At 43.1% G+C, this 18,866-nt stretch overlaps 1 protein-coding gene across 7 annotated transcripts in view; it reads left to right on the top strand.

The window, feature by feature from the left end:
- Window positions 1-18,866, top strand: part of Arntl (aryl hydrocarbon receptor nuclear translocator like) — a 104,735-nt gene that overhangs the window by 56,855 nt on the left and 29,014 nt on the right. Inside the window, exons 3-9 of one of the 7 annotated variants that reach the window (XM_048360809.1) lie at window positions 5,372-5,501; window positions 8,498-8,623; window positions 12,949-13,096; window positions 13,602-13,622; window positions 15,253-15,291; window positions 15,593-15,634; window positions 16,981-17,138. In XM_048360809.1, the coding sequence (XP_048216766.1) occupies window positions 12,957-13,096; window positions 13,602-13,622; window positions 15,253-15,291; window positions 15,593-15,634; window positions 16,981-17,138 (400 nt within the window). In that variant the 5' untranslated portion in view covers window positions 5,372-5,501; window positions 8,498-8,623; window positions 12,949-12,956. The other 6 variants (XM_048360812.1, XM_048360811.1, XM_048360810.1 and 3 more) reach the window with 6 other exon arrangements.

Consider the following 18,866-nt stretch of genomic DNA (forward strand, 5'->3'; position numbering starts at 1 on the left):
TTCCCATAATGCTCCACCATCCATCCAGCCCCATAGCTCCAAATGCCCATTTTAGGTCAAGCATGGCGAGATGCCATAGGACTGAATGCAAGTGCCACAAATGTAGCTATCTCTCAGCCCTGACAACCTAGTGTTTTCAGGATGCCTTCCTGCTCAGAACAAATTCATGCCCATGCATCCACCAAGTAAATGCAACTCCTGATTAGGAGCTCACCTCCTCCTGGTCCTTTCCCTTCCATTACTTGCTCCTCCCCACCGCCCCAACAGGCCCTATGCTTGTTATTTCTCCCTCGTGTTTTATCCATGCTATAAAAAGAGCACTTCTTTCTGAAGGCACTTGACTGCCACCTGCTGGACATGATCCATAATGACACCCAAAGGCACCAGCACCTCCAGGAGTGTGGCAGCCTGCTGCTGCTGGTTCACACAGCTGTCAGTCTGACCTTGCCTGTTGCCTTGGCAATGCATCATACATTTATTCAAGTACTCACTTCCCCAACTACGTCAATGACGTATTATATGTAAAGACTTCAGATTTTTCCCTGTGTCTCCACTATCCTGTCTTCTACTAGAGACTACAGAAAGGCTCATTGACCAATCCTGCTATGAATACCGATAATCTGGCTCCACTTGGAGAAGTTTCTCTAAATCCATTTGTTGTGCAACAAAGCAGCTAAACTCTCCATAGACTGTTGGAGTATCCAACAGGGATATAGGGAGGGTCAAGGGCCCCATCGGCATCCTGCTTCTGTTTACAAGCTACCACCATCAGAACAGATCAGAGCAACCCAACACTGGAGAATGGGGCAAGGAGCTACCTGCTGTCTTCCTGGGCAGAGGAGGGAAAGCAACTCTTCCGGAACACACGCTGGACCCACGGCCCACTACTCCTGGGTTGTGGACATGTGGAGGTTGTGGGTAACACAGGTGTCCTCCCCGGGGAGTTTGGGGTTTATGGAGCTGTCATTCCATGAACATGCAGCCACTAGACTCGGCAGTCAAGATGGTTGACTGTTGTCCCCGTTTTCCTAAGCATACCCTATTATTAAGCTGCTTCATCAAAATCTGCTGCCTGAATGACATCCTGTGTCTTAGCAGAACCCTGTCCAGCTGTCACACTTGGTTGACACTCGAGGGTAAGAGGAAAGCTGAGCTGTCACTGGAGTCCCAGTTTGTTTGTTTTTTAAATTGCATACACTAGCTATGTCAGGAAGACTTTTTCTTTTTTTTACAATTATCTTTAAGTAGTTCGACAAAGGAGTTACCATTCAACAAAGCAGCTTATGAATGCCATGCACAAGGGAGAATTTCATTGTGACATATCCCAGTCAATCTCTGCCCTCCCCCCTCCCCATTATTCTCACTTCTTCCCCTCTTCCTAACACTAAGATCTTATTTTAAAAATAAGAGAACCTTTTATTCTTTTCCAAAGCTTGTTTTCCCAGAACCATTCAGCAAAGCTTTACTCAAGTCCCATAGAGAGGACCTCTCCATAGATGCCTCTCCTTGCTCTGTCTGCCCCATGAGCCTCCTCAAACCCCCTGGTCTCATATAAGGAGGGTTGCTCTTTCCCCCTTTGCCCTGGATGCCAGCAAGCTCAGAGAGACCTTGCTTGCTCAGTTTTCACAGCTTCCTTGAATGAGGATTTCTTATCATTTCCTCTTCCTCTTCCCTTGCAATGCTTGCTATGGTCTTCGAATTTTACTCTTGGGCATGGTTTTTCCAGGCAGGATAGGCACCAGTGTGCTAGTTGGAAGCATCAGCAGAGAGGCCACACATTCCTGCATTTCCATCTCCACTTCCTGGCTGGGCTATTTTAAGCAAGGTAAGTTTGCCTCTCAAGTCTTAGTTCCTTACCTAGAGAATTGAGGTAATGACTACAGTGAAAGAATTGGCTTCTGGTGAGGACTGAACTTGTCCTGGCCTCTCTGATCTGGCTCAATCTGTGGTTCCAGGATTTATTTCCTTCTTCCTACCTGTGCCAGCTTCCTCATGATGAGTCTTACAGCAGGAATAACTGGGTAGATGACTCATCCAGGTTTTCTGAGACAGAAAGGGTTTCCTGGGTACAGGACTTTCATTGCTGGAATGGGAAGGTCTGGCACAAACAAATCACCTTTTTCCATTTGTGTATAACAGAACACTGCACATTGGATAATGTATTTATTGCTAATTAGAGGCTGGAGAGTTTAATATCAAGGTGCTGGCATTTGGTGGTGAGGAACTTTGTACTGTGTTGTTCATCTCATAATGGAAATCAGAGGGCAGAAAATTATAAGAGGAGACAAAATCACTTGTGTTTTTGTGTGCTGGCACTGGGACTTGAACTTAGAGCCTGAACATTGTCCCTCAGCGGGTTTTGCTCAAGGCTGGCATACTACCCCCTTGAACCACACTCCATTTCCAACTTTTTGGTGATTAATTGAAGATAGGTGTCTCGCAGACTTTCTTGCCTGAGCTAGCTTTGAACCATGATCTTTAAATCTTAGCCTCCCTAGTAGCTAGGATTATAGGTGTGAGCCAATAGCCCCCTGGCTGCAAAGCACTCTGTGATAACTAACCCACTCCTGCAATAATGACATTAATCCACTTATGAGGAAGAAGCCCTTATGTCTTCATTATTGTCCATTAGGCCCCACCTCCCCACACTATTTCACAAGAGATTAAGTTCCCAACTCATGAGCTTTGGGGCACACATTCAATCCATACCCATCACCCTCAGAGTAAGCAACCTCAGCTCTTGGTGGCCAACAGTATCAAAAGGTTTGCTTCTTCCTGGTGTTGCGGTCTGTCCAGGATGTTGGCTAAGGGAGGAGCTTCTGCCCCAGGAAATGGCTGATCTCAGATGCAGACAGAGAACCAGTGCAGTTTTCTGTGAGAAGGTTGTAGCTGTCACACACACACACACACCCCTTCCTAGACACACACTCACATTGGCTGGGCAGGGCAGGGTGCAGTATAGTCTTCCCACCAGGAGGGGTAGCTAGTCCTTGGAACATGAAGACAACTTGTCTTGCCCCTCCTCCTTTTCTCTTCTCATGGCCTTCCACTCTGCAGGAGCTGGGAAGAGGAATGCCCCATCTGGGCTGAGGTCTTGGGTGTGGCTGTCTTCCTGTAGATGGTGGGTTTCTTACCATGTATACTGCTGGTATTAGAACTAGGAAATTGAAAGGGAATACCAAAATCGAGAGACACAGGGTAAAAAAAGACAAACAACTACAAAAGCAATACTTGCAAAACTGTTTGGTGTAAGTGAACTGAACACCTCATGGGGGGAAAGGGAAAGGGGGAGGAGGGTGGGGGGTATGAGGGACAAGGTAACAAACAGTACAAGAAATGTATCCAATGCCTAACGTATGAAACTGTAACAACTGTAACCTCTCTGTACATAAGTTTGATAATAAAAATTTGAAAAAAAAAAGATCTGGTGTTCAGTTTCTGCCTGCCCTGCTCAGAGGTGCACTGTGGTGTTACTTGAATGGCTGTGACAGCCAGGGCTACAGCTTCTTGGGGGCACAAATCCCTTTTGGAATAGCAGGGAAAGAGCTAGTGTGCTTGCTTGTTTTAATTATTGTTTTTATGTCTAAGAACATCTTAGAGAGAAAAGACTTGTTCAATAATAATGTCAAATGTCACAGCAGCTCAGCTTCCTTGTCTACTAAGCAAATAAGAAAGGCCTCGCTGTTGTTTTTTGGTCCACCGACAGCGCCACAAACTCTAATAGCATTTCATGGTATCATTTTTGTAAAGTAAAATTGACTCTGGGAAAAAATTGATCCAAGTAAAGACAATTCACAGGGAGTCTGGTAGTGGAAATGTAATAGAACCTTCCTTTAAGTTTCTGGGACGTAGGGGAAGGAGAAGGGACCTGGGTCGTGTGTTCCCTGGGTATCATCATGGGAGTGAGCAAAGCATGGACTGGTGCTGGAGGCATCTGGAACTGGGATCCTGGCTATGTTGGGCTTGAGGTTGAGCAGGAAGACAGACATGGCAGCTGGGGAGGCCACAGAGTGGGAAGGAGCTGGGGCAGGACAGCAGAAGAAAAAAGGAAGTGTCTGTCCAGTGACGGAGGGTGGGTTCTGCACACAGGGGAGGGCCCAGCACAGCAGGCATTCCTCAGAACCTCATAGTCCCTTCCCTCTCGTGTGGCCAGGGCTTTGAACAGCACTTGGAGAGCTTAGTCTAGGCAAGAGGAAGGCCTGGAGGATCCTGATGGGGAGTTTTGGATCTTGTCTGGAAGTCCTGAGGAGCAATCCAGCCTTTGGGGATGATCTAAGCAAGGGCGCTTCCTGTCTCTGACCATAGTTGGAGAATACGGGGCAGTTGGAGAGACAGAGACAGTGATGGGGTCCAGGGAAATGGCTGCACTCGTCCCTCTAAGGTCTTCACTCTGGATGTGCATGTGTGTAAGGGGGACTTCCAGCCATTAGCACAGCCAACTTTTGTTTTGTCTTAATGTCTCTGTCATATTCTGTTGTGCTTGGTCCTGGGTTCAGGGCCTTGGCTTGCATGAGAGCTGAGCAGTATCTTCAGCAGTGAATGGAGTGTAGCTTTGCAGTGAATGGAGTGTAGCTTTGGTGACTCACCATTCTCTAGCTGTATGACTTTGACTAGTTTCTTCACCACTATGTGCCTCAATCTTCCCTTTGTAAAATGGTTTAAAAAATGACATCTCCTTCCTAGATGGATTTTCAGGTTGAAGTGAGTTTACCACAGAAGACAATAAAGATGATACTTGATACAAAATAAGGCTCAAGTGCTCCCTGCTATTACTTAACCCAGGAAGAGAAACAATGAAGCATAATTGCCTTTTTCCTTGACCCCCCCACTCCCCCTTGGTTTTTTTTTCTTTTTTTCTGTAGTTCTGGGGTTGAGCTGAGGGCCTCTTGCATGCTAAACAAGTACCCTAGCCTCTCCCCATCCCCCACACATACTTAAAAAGTGTGTGTGTGTGTGTGTGTGTGTGTGTGTGTGTGTGTGTGTGTGTGAGCTAGGGTCTCACAAAGTTGTCCAGGCTACCCTCTAACTTGTGATCTTCCTGCCTCAGCCTCTTACCTTTCTTCTTTTAAGAACATGGCCAAGAATTCATGCATTTTCATACTTAGAAAACATTGTTTTTCAAAGAAATGCCTCCTGCACAATTTGTCCATGTGTTTGCAGCTTAAGTGTTACTGGGCGGCCGAAGGATGGCCAAGAGTAGCTCCGACCAGTGGGTGTGTTGATGGCTTTCCAGAGGGACTCCCTGACGCAGGGTGTTAGGATGAAGCTTCTCATTCCCCCTTAGCTCACAAGAGCTTTTCAGATTCATTTGTTCCCAAAGTGATCTTTGTGGTTCCTCCCCACCCCTACCCCCCTGTGGTCCCAACTGTAGGTTTTCAGAAGAAGTTGACTGCCTGGAAGCAAGTTACAAAACATGAAAATTGCCTTGAGGTGACCAGCAAATCCACCAGTCCCTTGCTCCTCTCAAGCAAGGAGCTGAGGTTTCAGAGCTATAACTTCAGGTAATAAATAAGTCCCTCTACCTCTAGCTCTTGATGTGTATTGGTAGGTTTCAGCTGTTCAACAATGGATGATTTTAATGCCCCCCCCTCATCTGGCCCCCATGGACCCAATGGAACAAGGCTGTGTAAGCTTATAAGACCTGGAGAGTAGTGGTCTCTGCTTAGACCTTGTCTTGCTTCTCCAAAGACTGGGAAAACAACAATAGCAGTCAGCCATGGAGTTATTATAAAATGTTTCCTGAAGGACATAAATCAGAGAGAATAACCAGGAATTTTCTGAAATAAAAATGAAAACTAATAAGAGGAAAATAATTTGTTTTACTAGATATTAAAATGAATTCTAAAACCACATGCATAAAATCAGTGTAGTACTAAAATAGAAATAATCAATTAAGAGGAACAAAAGGGACGACTGACAGTAACTCATACCTGTAATCCTAGCTACTCAGGAGGCTGAGATCTGAGTATCATGGTTCAAAGCCAGCCTGGGCAGAAAAGTCCCTGTGAGACTCTTATTACTAATTAACCACTGAAAAACTGTGGCTCAAAGTGGTAGAGCACTAACCTTGAGCAAAAAGAGCTCAGGGATAGCAACCAGGTCCTAAGTTCAAGCCCTCCAACCAAAAACAAAACCCAAAAAACAAAACACACACACACACATACACAAAAGAGACGAGCAACAAAAAAGTAACAGAATAGAAAGACAAGATATAGGCAAGAGATCAATAGAAATTTTATTTGAAATTATTGGTAGCAGATTATATCGTGTAGTATATGGTGTTGAGACAACAGTGTATCTATTGAAGGGAAATAAGAGATTTCTAATCTTAGGTAATATACCAATTTCCAAATGCAATAAACTGGTAGATAAGAAAACAAAATTATAACTGGGTGCTCATGTCTGCAATCCTAGCTACTCAGGGGGCTGAGATTTAGAATCATGGTTCAAAGCTATCCAGGGCAGGAAAAATCCATGAGACTCATATCTTCAGCAAACTACCAAAAAGCTAGAAGTGGAGTTGTGGCTCAAGTAGTTGAGCTCAAGGGTAGCACCCAGACCCAGATTTCAAGCCCCAAGACCAGCAAAAGATAAATATATATATATATATATATATATATATATATATATATATATATATAGTGCCAGTGGCATATACCTGTAACCCTACCTACTCAGGAGATTGAGATCTGAGAATCACAGTAGCTCAGGCAGAAAAGTCCATGAGATTCCATCTCCAATTAGCAAAATGCTAGGTGGGAGGTTTGGTTCAACTTGTAGAGTACCAGCTTTAATCACTAAAAGCGGTGACAGAGTATATAGCTCTGCGTTTAAAGCCCCAGTATTGGCTAAATAAATATTGGCATAAAGGGAAAACATTTGTACTGTTTGGGAAGAAAATATTTTTTTTAAACCTCGTCACTTTTAACGCTTCCTAAAAACACCATAAAGTTCAAGGAAAAAGCCTTTGCAACACCTATAATGCACAAAGAATATTTCCAGCATGAAACTTTATTTATCGTGTGTTTATGGAGTGAACACATACTCTGTACATGAAGTACTCGAGCAGTAAGAGACCAAGCAACAACTGAGGTGGAATCCCTGCTGTTCCCACTGTCCACTGTCTGCTGCCCACGGTCTGCATTGTCCTGTCCCCACTACCTCACAGATCCTGCTGCCTCTACTGCTCCCACTGTACTGCTGCCTCTACTGTCCCACTGTCTCCACTTGTCACTCCCCCCCATCACCCCCACTATCCCCAATGTCCACACCATCCTGCTACCACGAAGTCCCACTACCCTACTGCCACCAAGTGGCCCCACTGTTCCTACCATCTCTCTACCCCCGCTGCCCTGCTGTTTACTCCATAATGGAGAGAACAGCCCATAAACAGAGAAAGAGATTGTAAGTACGACTTGGATAAAGTCTATTGGGGGGGGGGGGGAAGAAGAGGCCTAGAGTAGAGCCTGAGTAATCTACTAATGATGGGGACAAAAATCTGAGTTAGGTTTTCTTATGAGAAAAAGGACTGAAGACATTGAAAATGGGGCAGTAGCTGGAGAAAGATAGGATTCCAAAAAGTTCATTTTTCCTAAGATGGGAGTTTATGACTTAAATTTTTATCCAGTGGGCTCCATCCAGTAGTTTCAGGAGAGTGGTTGAGGCAGAATTGGGCAGGAACAGGGGGCTCTGGAATGACATCTTGAGTCGGCAAGAGAAGTTGATTCCAAGTAGGAGTTGGGGTCCAGATGGACCGATGGATATGGTTGATGGCCTCAATTTTCAGTTAAATCAGAAGCAAGGGTATTAGGGTGGTGGGGATAGCCTAGCGTAGATAGCCCATTTCTCTAACATGTATGTGCCTGGGTTCAATCACTCACCCCCCCCCCCCCAAGTAAACAGCAATTGGCTAAGAGTGAGATGCTGGAAATGGCCAGGGGAGTGAAGGGCAGCTGGCAGCCCTGCATTTTTTCCTGCCATGTCTAGGGGCAACGATAACACATTGGTAGGAGGATGTGTGATAGACAGTATGCTGTGTGCCATGGGCTGGGGAGCAGGGGGCAGGGGGTGGGGGGAGAGGGGTAGAAGGGGGCTCATGCATGTATATGTGTCGTTAGGGATTGAGCCCAGGGCCTTGCACATGCTAGCCTCCTCAGCTTTGGAGAAATGCCTATCCATGTGGAATTGCCACCCATAATAATTTAAAAGTTCAGGCAAACACAATCTAGAAGCTCTTAGGACATAGGCATTATTGGAGCTCTTCAGCCCCAGGTGTTTCAGGATGCTCTAAAACATGGTCCCCTTTTGGTCCAACCATCAGATCCACTTTTAGATGTGTATTCTAAGGGGTCATAGTTGAAGCGCACAGATATCTGTGTACAAAGATGTGCCTTCCTATAGTGCTTGTAAAGGTAAGGCATTAGTACCCACCTGAGCAAGGTACTGGGCATAATTGTGACATGGAAACAATACTCATGCTTGCTCTCTTGTTTTGCAGATGAGGGAATTTGGGCCCAGAGGGAGGGAGTGACAGCTCCAGGCATCCCCCCTGGAGCTCACAGCCCTTGGCTGCCCACAGGGCACATCCTCTTCAACTGAGTTTGGAGTTGGAGTCCCTTGCAAGGTATTTGTTGCCCTCTTTTTTTGAGCCAACTTACTTTGTGCTTGTAAAGTATGAATTCTTCAAATGTTTAGAAATTTGTTTAATCATCATGCTAGGGGATAGTGGCTGTAAAAAAAGAAATTGTGTTTATTCATTTCAGTGATCAATGTTTATTGGTTAGAAAGAAAATGAGGCATACCTGAGAATCTATGAAATGCTGGGTTGCTTGGTTCTGGTTTAGTTTGCCAGCCCTGGGGTTTGAATACAGGGCCTCCCACTCTTGTTCAGCTTGATTATTCATATAGCTGGTGCTTTACCACTTGAGCCATGCCTCTAGTCCAGTATTTTGCAGGTTAATTGGAGATAGACTCTCAGACTTTTCTGCTCAGGGCTGGCTTCAAACCATGGTCCTCCAGGTCTCAGCATCCTGAGTTCCTAGCATTACAGGTGTGAACCACTGGTGCCTGGCATTAATTTAATTCTTCATCACACCACGATGGAACCTAGAAGCCACTGAGCTTCTCTGGGCTTTTGTGACATCACCTATAAAGTTACCTTATAATCTTTTCAAAATTTAGCATATATCAATTACTATACAAAGTGTTTTATTATAGTATTTCCATATGTGCCTATAATGTACTTTGATTAGATTCACTCCATTTATTACTCTTTGTTAGCACATACCCCCCCATTCCCTGTTTCTTTTTTTTTTAATTAATTAATTTATTTTTTCCATTCCCTGTTTCTTAAACAATTTAGTTTTTTGGTGATACTGGGCTTTGAACTCAACATTTTACACTTGCTGGAGAAGAGCTCTATCATTTGAGCCATATCTCCAGCCCATTTTAAACAATTTTTAAAGAGTTTCATTACTCTGTTTTTATACATGCATATGATGACATACATTAATAATATTCACCCCAGCACTCACCCTCTCTTTCCACTCTCTGTTCCAACTAATTTCTACCACTGAAGTGTTCCTCTGTTTTACACTGTATCATTCTTATTCATTTGTAAGTCTAGATTCCACATGTGACATAGAGAACATGAAATATTATTTAATTAAACATGATTTCCAATTCCATGCAGTTTTTCTCAAGCAACATAATTCCATTCTTTTTATTTGAATACTACTCCATTGTGTGTATAAACATACATATAATATATAAATATATGTGTATATATAACCAAATATATATAAATGTAAACAAATACATACACATTTTCTTTATACATTCATCATTCTGAGTCCATAGTTTGGCTATTGTAAATAGTCCTGCTATAAAACATGGTATGGAGGTGTCTCTTACATTATTTTGAATATATACCTCAGAGTGGTATAGCAGGATCAAGTAATAGATCTGTTTCTACTTTTTTGAGGAACCTCCATACTGCTTTCTATAGTGGTTGCACTAATTTACATTCCCACTGACTGTGTATAGGGATTTCTTATGCACTGTAGAAAGGCGATACACATGTGCCTGTATCTTCCAGCATTTTTCCTGTTTTCCTCTAGTACTTTCAAAGTTTCATGTCTTCTATTTAGATCTTTGATCCATTTTTAATTACTTTTTGTACAGAGTGAGCGATAATGGTCTCTAGTTTCAGTTTTTTACTTGTGGATACCCAGTTTTCGAAGCACCATTTGTTGAACAGACTTTCTTTTCCCCAACATGTATTTTTGGCTCCTTTGTTGAAAATTGGCTATATCTGTAGCTGAGACTGCGTGGCCTTAATGCTGGATCTTCTGTCCCATTCCATTAGTTTAGGTATCTGTTTTTATACCAGCTCCATGCTTTTTTTGTTACCATGGCTTTGTAGTATAATTTGAAGTCAGATAATATGATATACCCAATATTCTCTTTTTGCTCAGGATTGCTTGGCTGATCAAGGTGTTGCCATATGAATTTTAGGATTGATTCTTACATTTCTGTGAAAAATAGTGTTTGAATTTTTATGAGTATTGCAATGAATCTATAGAATGCCATCCGAAGTACAGCCATTTTTACAATATTAATCCTGCCATCCATCAATATGGATAGTCTTTCCATTTTGTAGCATTTTTTGTTTTAATTTCTTTCTTTAAAGCTTTCTAGTTTTCATTGTAGAGGTCTTTTACTTCCTTTGCTGGATTTATTCCTGGTTATTTAATTTTTGGTGGCTATTGTGAATAAAATTGTTTTCTTGATAATATATAGAAAAGCTACTGGTGTGTGTGTGTGTGTGTGTGTGTGTGTGTGTGTGTGTGTTTGTGTGTTGCTTTACTAAAAGTGTCTATTATATCTCAGAGTCTTTGGGTATAGTTTGTAGAGTCACTTAAATGTAAGATCATATCATCTACAAATAGGGATAGTTTGACCTCTTCCTTTCCTATTTTTTATCCATTTTACTTCTTTTCCTTCCCTTATTGCTTGGCTAAGAAAAGTAGACACTTTGTTTTGTGCTTGACTTTAGAGTAAATGGCTTCACTCTTCCCCCTTTCCTCCCTTCCTCATTTAGTATGATGCTTATTATGTGTTTATCATGTATTGGTTTTATTTCATTGAGGCTCATTCCTTCCATTCCTAGTTTGCTCATGGCTTTTACCACAAAGTATTTGGAATTTTGTCAAAGACATCTTCTGCATCTACTGATAATGTGATTTTCCTCTTTTAGTCTGTTTATGTGACATACTGCACTTACTGATTTGTGTATGTCGAACCTTCCTTGTGTCCCTGGGGTAAAACCAACTTAATCTTGGTATATGATCTTTTTATATGTTTAATTAGGTTTGCAAGTATTTTATTGAGAATTTTTGCATCTGTGTTCATGAAGGAAATTGGTCTATCATTTTTTTTTTTTTTGGTCTTGTCCTTAACTGGTTTTGGTATCAGGGTAGTGTTGGCTTCTTAGAATGAGTTTTGCAGTATTCCTTCCCTTTTTATTATATGGAATAGTTTGAGGAACATTGTTGTTTATTCTTTAAAGGTTCTGTGGAATACAGCATTGAATCTGACTTCTAGACTTTTCTTTGTTGCAAGACTTCATTACTGCCCAGTTTCATTGCTTGCTGTATATGTTCATGTGTTTTATATCCTCTTGGGTCAATCTTGATATTTAATATGCATCTAGAAACTTACCTATTTCTTTTAGATTTATCACTTCATTAGAATATGAGTTTTTAAATGTCTTAATGATCCTCTGGATTTCGTGTGTGTGTGTGTGTGTGTGTGTGTGTGTGTGTGTGTGTGTGTAATTCCCCTTTCTCATCCCTAACTTTATTTCCTTTTTTCTCTCTCTTCCTTTAGATTAATTTATCTAAAAATTTGTCAATTTATTTAGCTTTGTGAAGAATCAGATTTTTGATTCTTTTTTTTGTGTATGCATTGTATATTTCACAGTGATCCTTTGTATTGACTTGTGTTGCTTGTAGGATTTAAGGATCTTTTACAGCATTGGCTTAGTGATTGTAAATTGCTTTAGTTTTTCTTTTCATGGAAGCTTTTTATTTCTTCAATTCTGAAGAATAGCTTTGCTGAGTACAACCATCTAGGTTGGCAGATATTCTTTTCACAACTTGAAATTCTTTATTCCATATTCTGTTTGCTTTTAAGGTTTGTGGAGAAATCTGGTGTTATTCTGATGGACATGCTAGTAGACTTCTCCACTGCTTGAATTCCTCGGCAGGACCACGTCAGACCTTCTTCTTCTCCACAAACATCTCTTGTAGCCCTTTCCCACTTGGTCCCTGTTACAGGTGTCCCAACACCCTCTGAGCCTTGCTGTCCCTTGCTTTTGATCTTCCAGAGTATCTCAGTCTCAGTAGGTTCCCCTCTCAAATGGCATCTTGCTAGAGCTCTCAGAGACAAGGAGTGGGACAGAATGTTGTTGTTTTTCACTGGGGCTAGCTAACCTTCCATATGAGCTCATGGTCTCACCACATTCTTGTGCTGGGATTAAGGTTTATGAAAGATATACAAGCAGCTAGAATTGCCAGTCTATCACAAGGACCATTTGGCTTCTCTGTTGCCTTTGTCTTTGTGCTTTTCTTCTGTCCTGCACCTCTCTTGTGATTCCTGGTATTCCTCTCTCTCTTCAGAATGTAGTCTCTCCTGTGTGAATGTGACTTTTCTCATTCACCGTGTCGAAATGATGAATGCCTCTAATTTACCATGCTGCACCAATTCCCTCTAAAAACTTAAGTGTTTAGAACGACGCTCTCCCCATGCTGCCATGTGCCTTTTCTGGGATGGCCATGTGAAAGGCGTCAGTGCTGGACCCCAGCCCCTCAGTCCCTTATCATCACTCAGCCTCTTCATCACTACAGAAGAGCACACTGAAATAAATTCCCCCTTGTGACCTTTCAGAGCTTCCAATGGCGGACCAGAGAATGGACATTTCTTCAACAATCAGTGACTTTATGTCCCCGGGCTCCGCCGATCTGCTCTCCGGCTCTCTGGGCACCAGCAGTGTGGATTGCAACCGCAAGAGGAAAGGCAGTGCCACCGACTACCAGTAAGACTTTCCAGCTTGTCTGCCCGGCCTTGAACTCAGTGGATGGGCATGGAGCACCCAGGGGCAGCCACTGTCTTCCAGAGGAAGGGCTGGGAGGCACAGGTCCCATTCTAGGTGCTGCTATCTGGCCCTGGATTGCAAGCAAGAAAGGAGCCTGCAGTACTGCTGAAGCCTTTAAGTCCCTTGCTGAACCCAGATGATTCCATTGCAGGGAAGAAAGAACAGTCTTAAAGCCACGTTCTTCCTTCTGCCCCCTTCCTCCTCTTCTCTTTGCTCCTCTGAGCAGGAGGACTGAGTTTGTGGATGTAATCTGAGGGGTTGTTGCAAGAGCTCACTCCAGGCCTCTCTGAGGAGAACAGCAAGGGTCAGGTGCTTATTAATATGTGTGGAATGGATGAGTGGAGGGGCTCTCAGCAAACAGTGTAGGGACCCTGACATTGTCCTTAATCATTATGTAAATTAGGATGTACCTGTTATATTAAATAGTATTTCTGTTTCTTTTTAGACTTGATGACTTTTCTTTTGAGTAAGTAAATTTTCCCACTCACCCTCTGCTCTTCAGCCTCTGCATATCTCCTAGGGAGGAAGGCAGTATAGAACATTCCAAGGCACACTTTATTTTGCTGAGGCAACTGTGTGGGATCTTACCCAAATGTCCACTGAAGAGGTTTTCTTTTGTTTAATGAGGGAAACTCTCCAAGGAGGTATCCCCCCTACAGCAGATGTCCTTTCTGCTGAAGTTCACAGGTCGAATTTGGGGAGCACAATGGCTGGAGGTCAGATGCCCAGTAGGAGATGCTATGATTAATATGTAAGTTATCCCAGATAATTGAGAGAGCCAATGCCCAGGGGATGGAGAGTGGGTATGAAGACCAAGGGATTTCTTCTGTAGCATAAACTCCTCAACAGAGACCAGAACTTTTTTTTTCCTCATGAGTCCTTTTTCTTGGGCAAGTGCTGACAGCGCCATGGACATGTTCTAAGACCTCTGTCATCTATGCCTGTGGTTTCCAACCTTGTCATCACATAATGCCCTTCAACTTTCCCTGTGGACCCCAGTTTGCAAACCTTCTATAATTTGCAGAGATTTGATTAGCCATAAGTTTCTCCTCACCTGAGGAGATCAGCTTGACCTCAGGAGCAGACACAGTTCCAGATGAAGTGCGGGGCGGGGCAGGGCGGGGCAGGGCATTTGCCCAGGAGGCTGTGTGATCTCCTCTGAGCCATGGGATCAGCTGGAGAAACCTGCCTCTGAGAACCCAGGGTACCTGGGTGGGGGCCACTGTTCTTGGAGGACCCTTGATGTGATCCTGTACCCCTGGGAACTGTGTATATTGTCTGAGGGCCAAGTCCTCCTTATTCTTAGGATAAAGGAGAACAAAGGGAAGCCCAGGAGCATTCAGTGCCCTCCTGATAAATATGGGTGGGAGAAGGGTGTGCACTGACCCCAAGGGGAGTTTGAAACATTTTACTGTGGGGATTGCAGTCTCTTTGTGTTGAACCGCTAGGTGTCATGAAACTTGAATTTCTAGAGTCTGAAAGGGAAGTAGATCTCTACTGTGACCATAGGACTTTCTGTGGCCCTCAGCCTCCCATTCCCCTCTATCCTGATTCCATGTGCACATCTCCCACCTCTCTGAGAAGCAGAGCATTTAGTGGCAGTGCCTTGGAAATGCTGCCTGGGGCTCTTCTCTGTCCTTCTTTGTTGGTGCTATAATTAGCCCCTCCTCAACCCCACCCACTAAATGCACTCATAGCTTCCATGCTTGTAATGTTTTTTTTGCAAATGGAATAAGCTCCATTTATCCAGAATAAGGATTGATGCTTGGATACTGTGGTTAACTAAGAGTTTCTATAAAAACTGTGTACTACCAGTGTTCAAACAATCAGAATATGACATAACATACTTGCGATGCAAACTGTATTGAAACTGCTTATAAGTTTCATCAAATATGCAAAGCCAGTCCAGGTTTTTGTAGTAGGCTTAACCTAATTGTTTTTGTTTATTTTACTATTCTCCATCATTAGTCTGTAGTATGGTTCTTTGAGCTTTCTAGTTGTTTGGTTTCTGGATAAATGGGAGTCTTCTGTGTTAGAATAAGAAGCTCTGCTGTATGTCTTTATTAACATGCAGTCACGTTCTCTTGTTTTTGCAGAGAAAGCATGGACACAGACAAAGATGACCCTCATGGCAGGTACCATGAACCTAGTCATTTGAACTTCAGTGTCCTTATAGCCATTTTCTTTGCACGATTATACATTCTGTCACTTAGAGTGTGTTCTCCCCATGTCTCGATTTGAGATGAGCAAGGAGTCCTTGAGCCTATGAACTCAAGACTTTCCTTCCTTCTTCCATTCCTAGTGTTCTAACTAGCAAGGATCCTTATGTCTGTGGAAAGGTGACAGGGATTAGGAAGGACAAAAACCAGAAATATGTAACTCTGCCAGTCATCTCCAAGGGATTACATTTTTATCTTTTGCTTTTTTCCTCCCTAGGTTAGAATACACAGAACACCAAGGAAGGATAAAAAATGCAAGGTAAGCGTGGCCCCTCTAAAACTCATGATGGTTTTCTTTTGGAGGCAGTGGAGAAATCTCTGTGTATTTGGTCCCTGTATGTCAAACCTTTTCCTCAGGAAATAGGGAAGGAGAGAATGGGCTTTGGCCTGGTGTAGCCTTTTGCTCCCTTCAGGCTGAGCTGGCTTTCACTCGTCGCTATTATTGAGCACATTTAATCCCAAAGGGACTTTGGAGGAAGTAGAAAATCAGTCAGGGCTACCAGTTTTCCTGAGTCTTTAACAGAGGTCCCTCACAGAAGACACAGCTTAGTGATTCCATTCCTGTGCTGTGCCTTGCCCAACAGGGGCTCTTAGTATATAGCAAATGGCATCTGAAGGCCAGACCTGGGCATACCTGCTCCTTTGAGAAGCTTATCTTACCTGGTCCATCCTGCCTCCACCACACTTGCTGGCCCTGCCCATTGGGTCCTCAGCCTCCCTGCCATTAGTACGAGGGACATCTGAGGCTGTGTCATGGCAGAGAGAACAGGTGGGCTTCAGAACTGGCTGACCTGAAACTCTGCAGCTGAGCCTATGGAAGAGATCCCAGGGCTCTGTAGCTACCTTCCCATTATTGATAGTCCTTCCTAGGAGGATGGTCACAGTGGTGTTAGTACCCAACACTTCTGATAGTGCATTTCCAGCCAGAAAGAAGTGTTGCCTTCCTCGGGATGCACAGTGGGCTTCTCATAGACCTCAGAGGCTCCCGCAGTGGACCTGGGGTGTTCACTGTGGCTGCACTGGATGCTTGCTTTTCTCTCTTCTTTCACCTTCATCTCAAGATCCAATTTTGTAGAGGCTGAGAAAAAAAAAGCAATGAGGAAAAATGAACAATTCAGTTTACGGTGGAAAGGCATTATCTACCTATCTACCTTAAACTCAGGGCCTGGTCACAGTTTCTGAGCTTATTTGGCTCAAGGCTAGCACTCTACCACAGCTCCACTTCTGGCTTTTTTTGGTAGTTTAGTGGAGATAAGGGTCTTCTAGACTTTCCTGCCCAGGCTGGTTTTGAACCATGATCCTCAGATCTCAGCTTCCTGAGTAGCTAGGAGTACAAGTGTGAGCCATCAGCACCCAGTTTGAAAGGCAATTTTCATAAAATTCTTTTTTAACTCTAAGAATGATAAGCATAAACAACTAATTCTGACCTGGTATTGTGACCATTTGGGGGAGTGGCTTTCATGGAAAAATCTACAAATTCTATCTTTGCCCTGTCAGATGAATATTGGACAGTTACAACTCATTGTGTGTGTGTGTTTTTTTTGTCATTTTTTGACTTGATATTTGCTCACACTTTATAAAAGTCATTTTCATATTGTTGTTCAGAGAAGCTCACAGTCAGATTGAGAAGCGGCGTCGGGATAAAATGAACAGCTTTATTGATGAGTTGGCTTCTTTGGTACCAACGTGCAATGCAATGTCCAGGAAATTAGATAAACTGACGGTGTTGAGGATGGCTGTTCAACACATGAAAACGTTAAGAGGTGAGACCTTGGGCGTTCTGGTCCCTTATGTTAATTAATTAATTAATTTTTGTAATGGTGCTAGGCTTGACCTGAGAGCTTGCGCATTGTTTTCCTGAGCTTTTTTTTTTTTTTTTTGCACACTCAGAGCTAGCACTCTACTGCTTGAGTCACAGCTCCACCTCCAGCTTTTTAGTAATTAACTGGAGATATGCGTTTCATGGACTTTTTTTGCCTGAGCTGGTATTGAAGCGTGATTCTCAGATCTCAGCCTCCAGAGAGGCTAGGATGACAGGTGTGAGCCACCAGTGCCCAGTGATCCTCTCTGATCTACAAATGTTACCAGCTTTGCGTACACTAGTTTTGAGTCCTGAGGCAAATGATGATTACTTGCAAGTATGTAGTCCTATGGAACAGGCTAGTACTTTTCAGCAACTGATACGATGATAACTGAGCTGCTACGAGGAGTGCAGATGTGCACTCCTGCATACCAGAGCACAGGAGTGGAGAGCTTTGCATACTTTGCATATACTAGATGTGCAGGCATCAAACTGCCTTGCAGATCAGAGAGGACACTACCTAAGTCCCGTCTTGCATGTGTGTGTGTATGTGGGGGGGGGGGGGGGAAATCCCACCTTACAGTGAGAAAAACCAGAAATGGAGGTTCACAGCATGACGCAGAAAAGCAGCTCCGTTCTTAAGAGGAAAATTCCTCCTTCCTTTGACGAGTGAGTCACTGGTTGATAAGATAGTTCTTGCAGTGTTTTATTGTCAGGAATGAACACTGACGATGTTTTCATCTTGCTGGAATTTTCCCGAGCTAGATTGACTCTGTGAGGGAGGCAGTATTTTCCTTCTTTGCAGAGTGTGGGGAGAGTGAGAAAAAGAGGGAGAAAACTGGAGGTGACTTCATCAAACCTTGGGAGAAATCTGAAATATATCTGGCATTTTGGTGAATCCTGTTGCTGGAATTTTCCAGAGTTAGTCTTGGATTATCGGACGTAGACAAAAATGAGCACTCGGTCTCATCTGTCCTGTGTGGTCAAGGTCATTTCTTGGTATCTGTGTAAGGCCATCAGAAATAAGAAGTAGTTGGTCTTGTTCTGATTTTGTTCATTATTCAAAAATATAAGTTTTGCAGCCTATGCTTGAAGAATGACACTGAAAAAAATTCATTTTAGTGAAGATAATATGGATTATAATAAAAGAATTTCTTTTTATTAGCATGCATTAATTTTACAAAGGGACATTGCAGATAAGGTATCCCCATCAAACTCACCCTTGGAAACAAAAAACTGGGAAATTTCAAAGTAGAATAAAGCAGGGCTATGGATAAAGAAAAGTCACAAACATTCTGTTTACCTCCTTCCTAAGTGTTCTGAATTGTTGCAGACGTGAGTCATCTTATTCCTTCACCACTCTGTTTACTGTTCTGCGGCTCCCAAGGAATTCACTGCTGACATTTTGCTCAATATTGTTCTGAAAAAATGTCAGTTTGTAATGCAGCCCTGTGTATGTGTATGTGTGTGCCTGTGTATGTGCCAGAACTGGGGCTTGAACTCAGGGCCTCACACTGTCACTTGGCTTTTTTTTCCCCCCTCACAGCTGTGCTTTACCACTTGAACCATACCTCCAGGTTAAAACGTTTTACTGGTTAATTGGAGATAAGAGCCTGACCTGGTTTTGAACCTCAATCCTCACATCTTAGCTCCTGAGTAGTTAGGATTATAGGAATAAACCACCAGCACT

This window comes from Perognathus longimembris, chromosome 13 (assembly GCF_023159225.1).
Source record: "Perognathus longimembris pacificus isolate PPM17 chromosome 13, ASM2315922v1, whole genome shotgun sequence".
Lineage (NCBI taxonomy): Eukaryota > Metazoa > Chordata > Mammalia > Rodentia > Heteromyidae > Perognathus > Perognathus longimembris.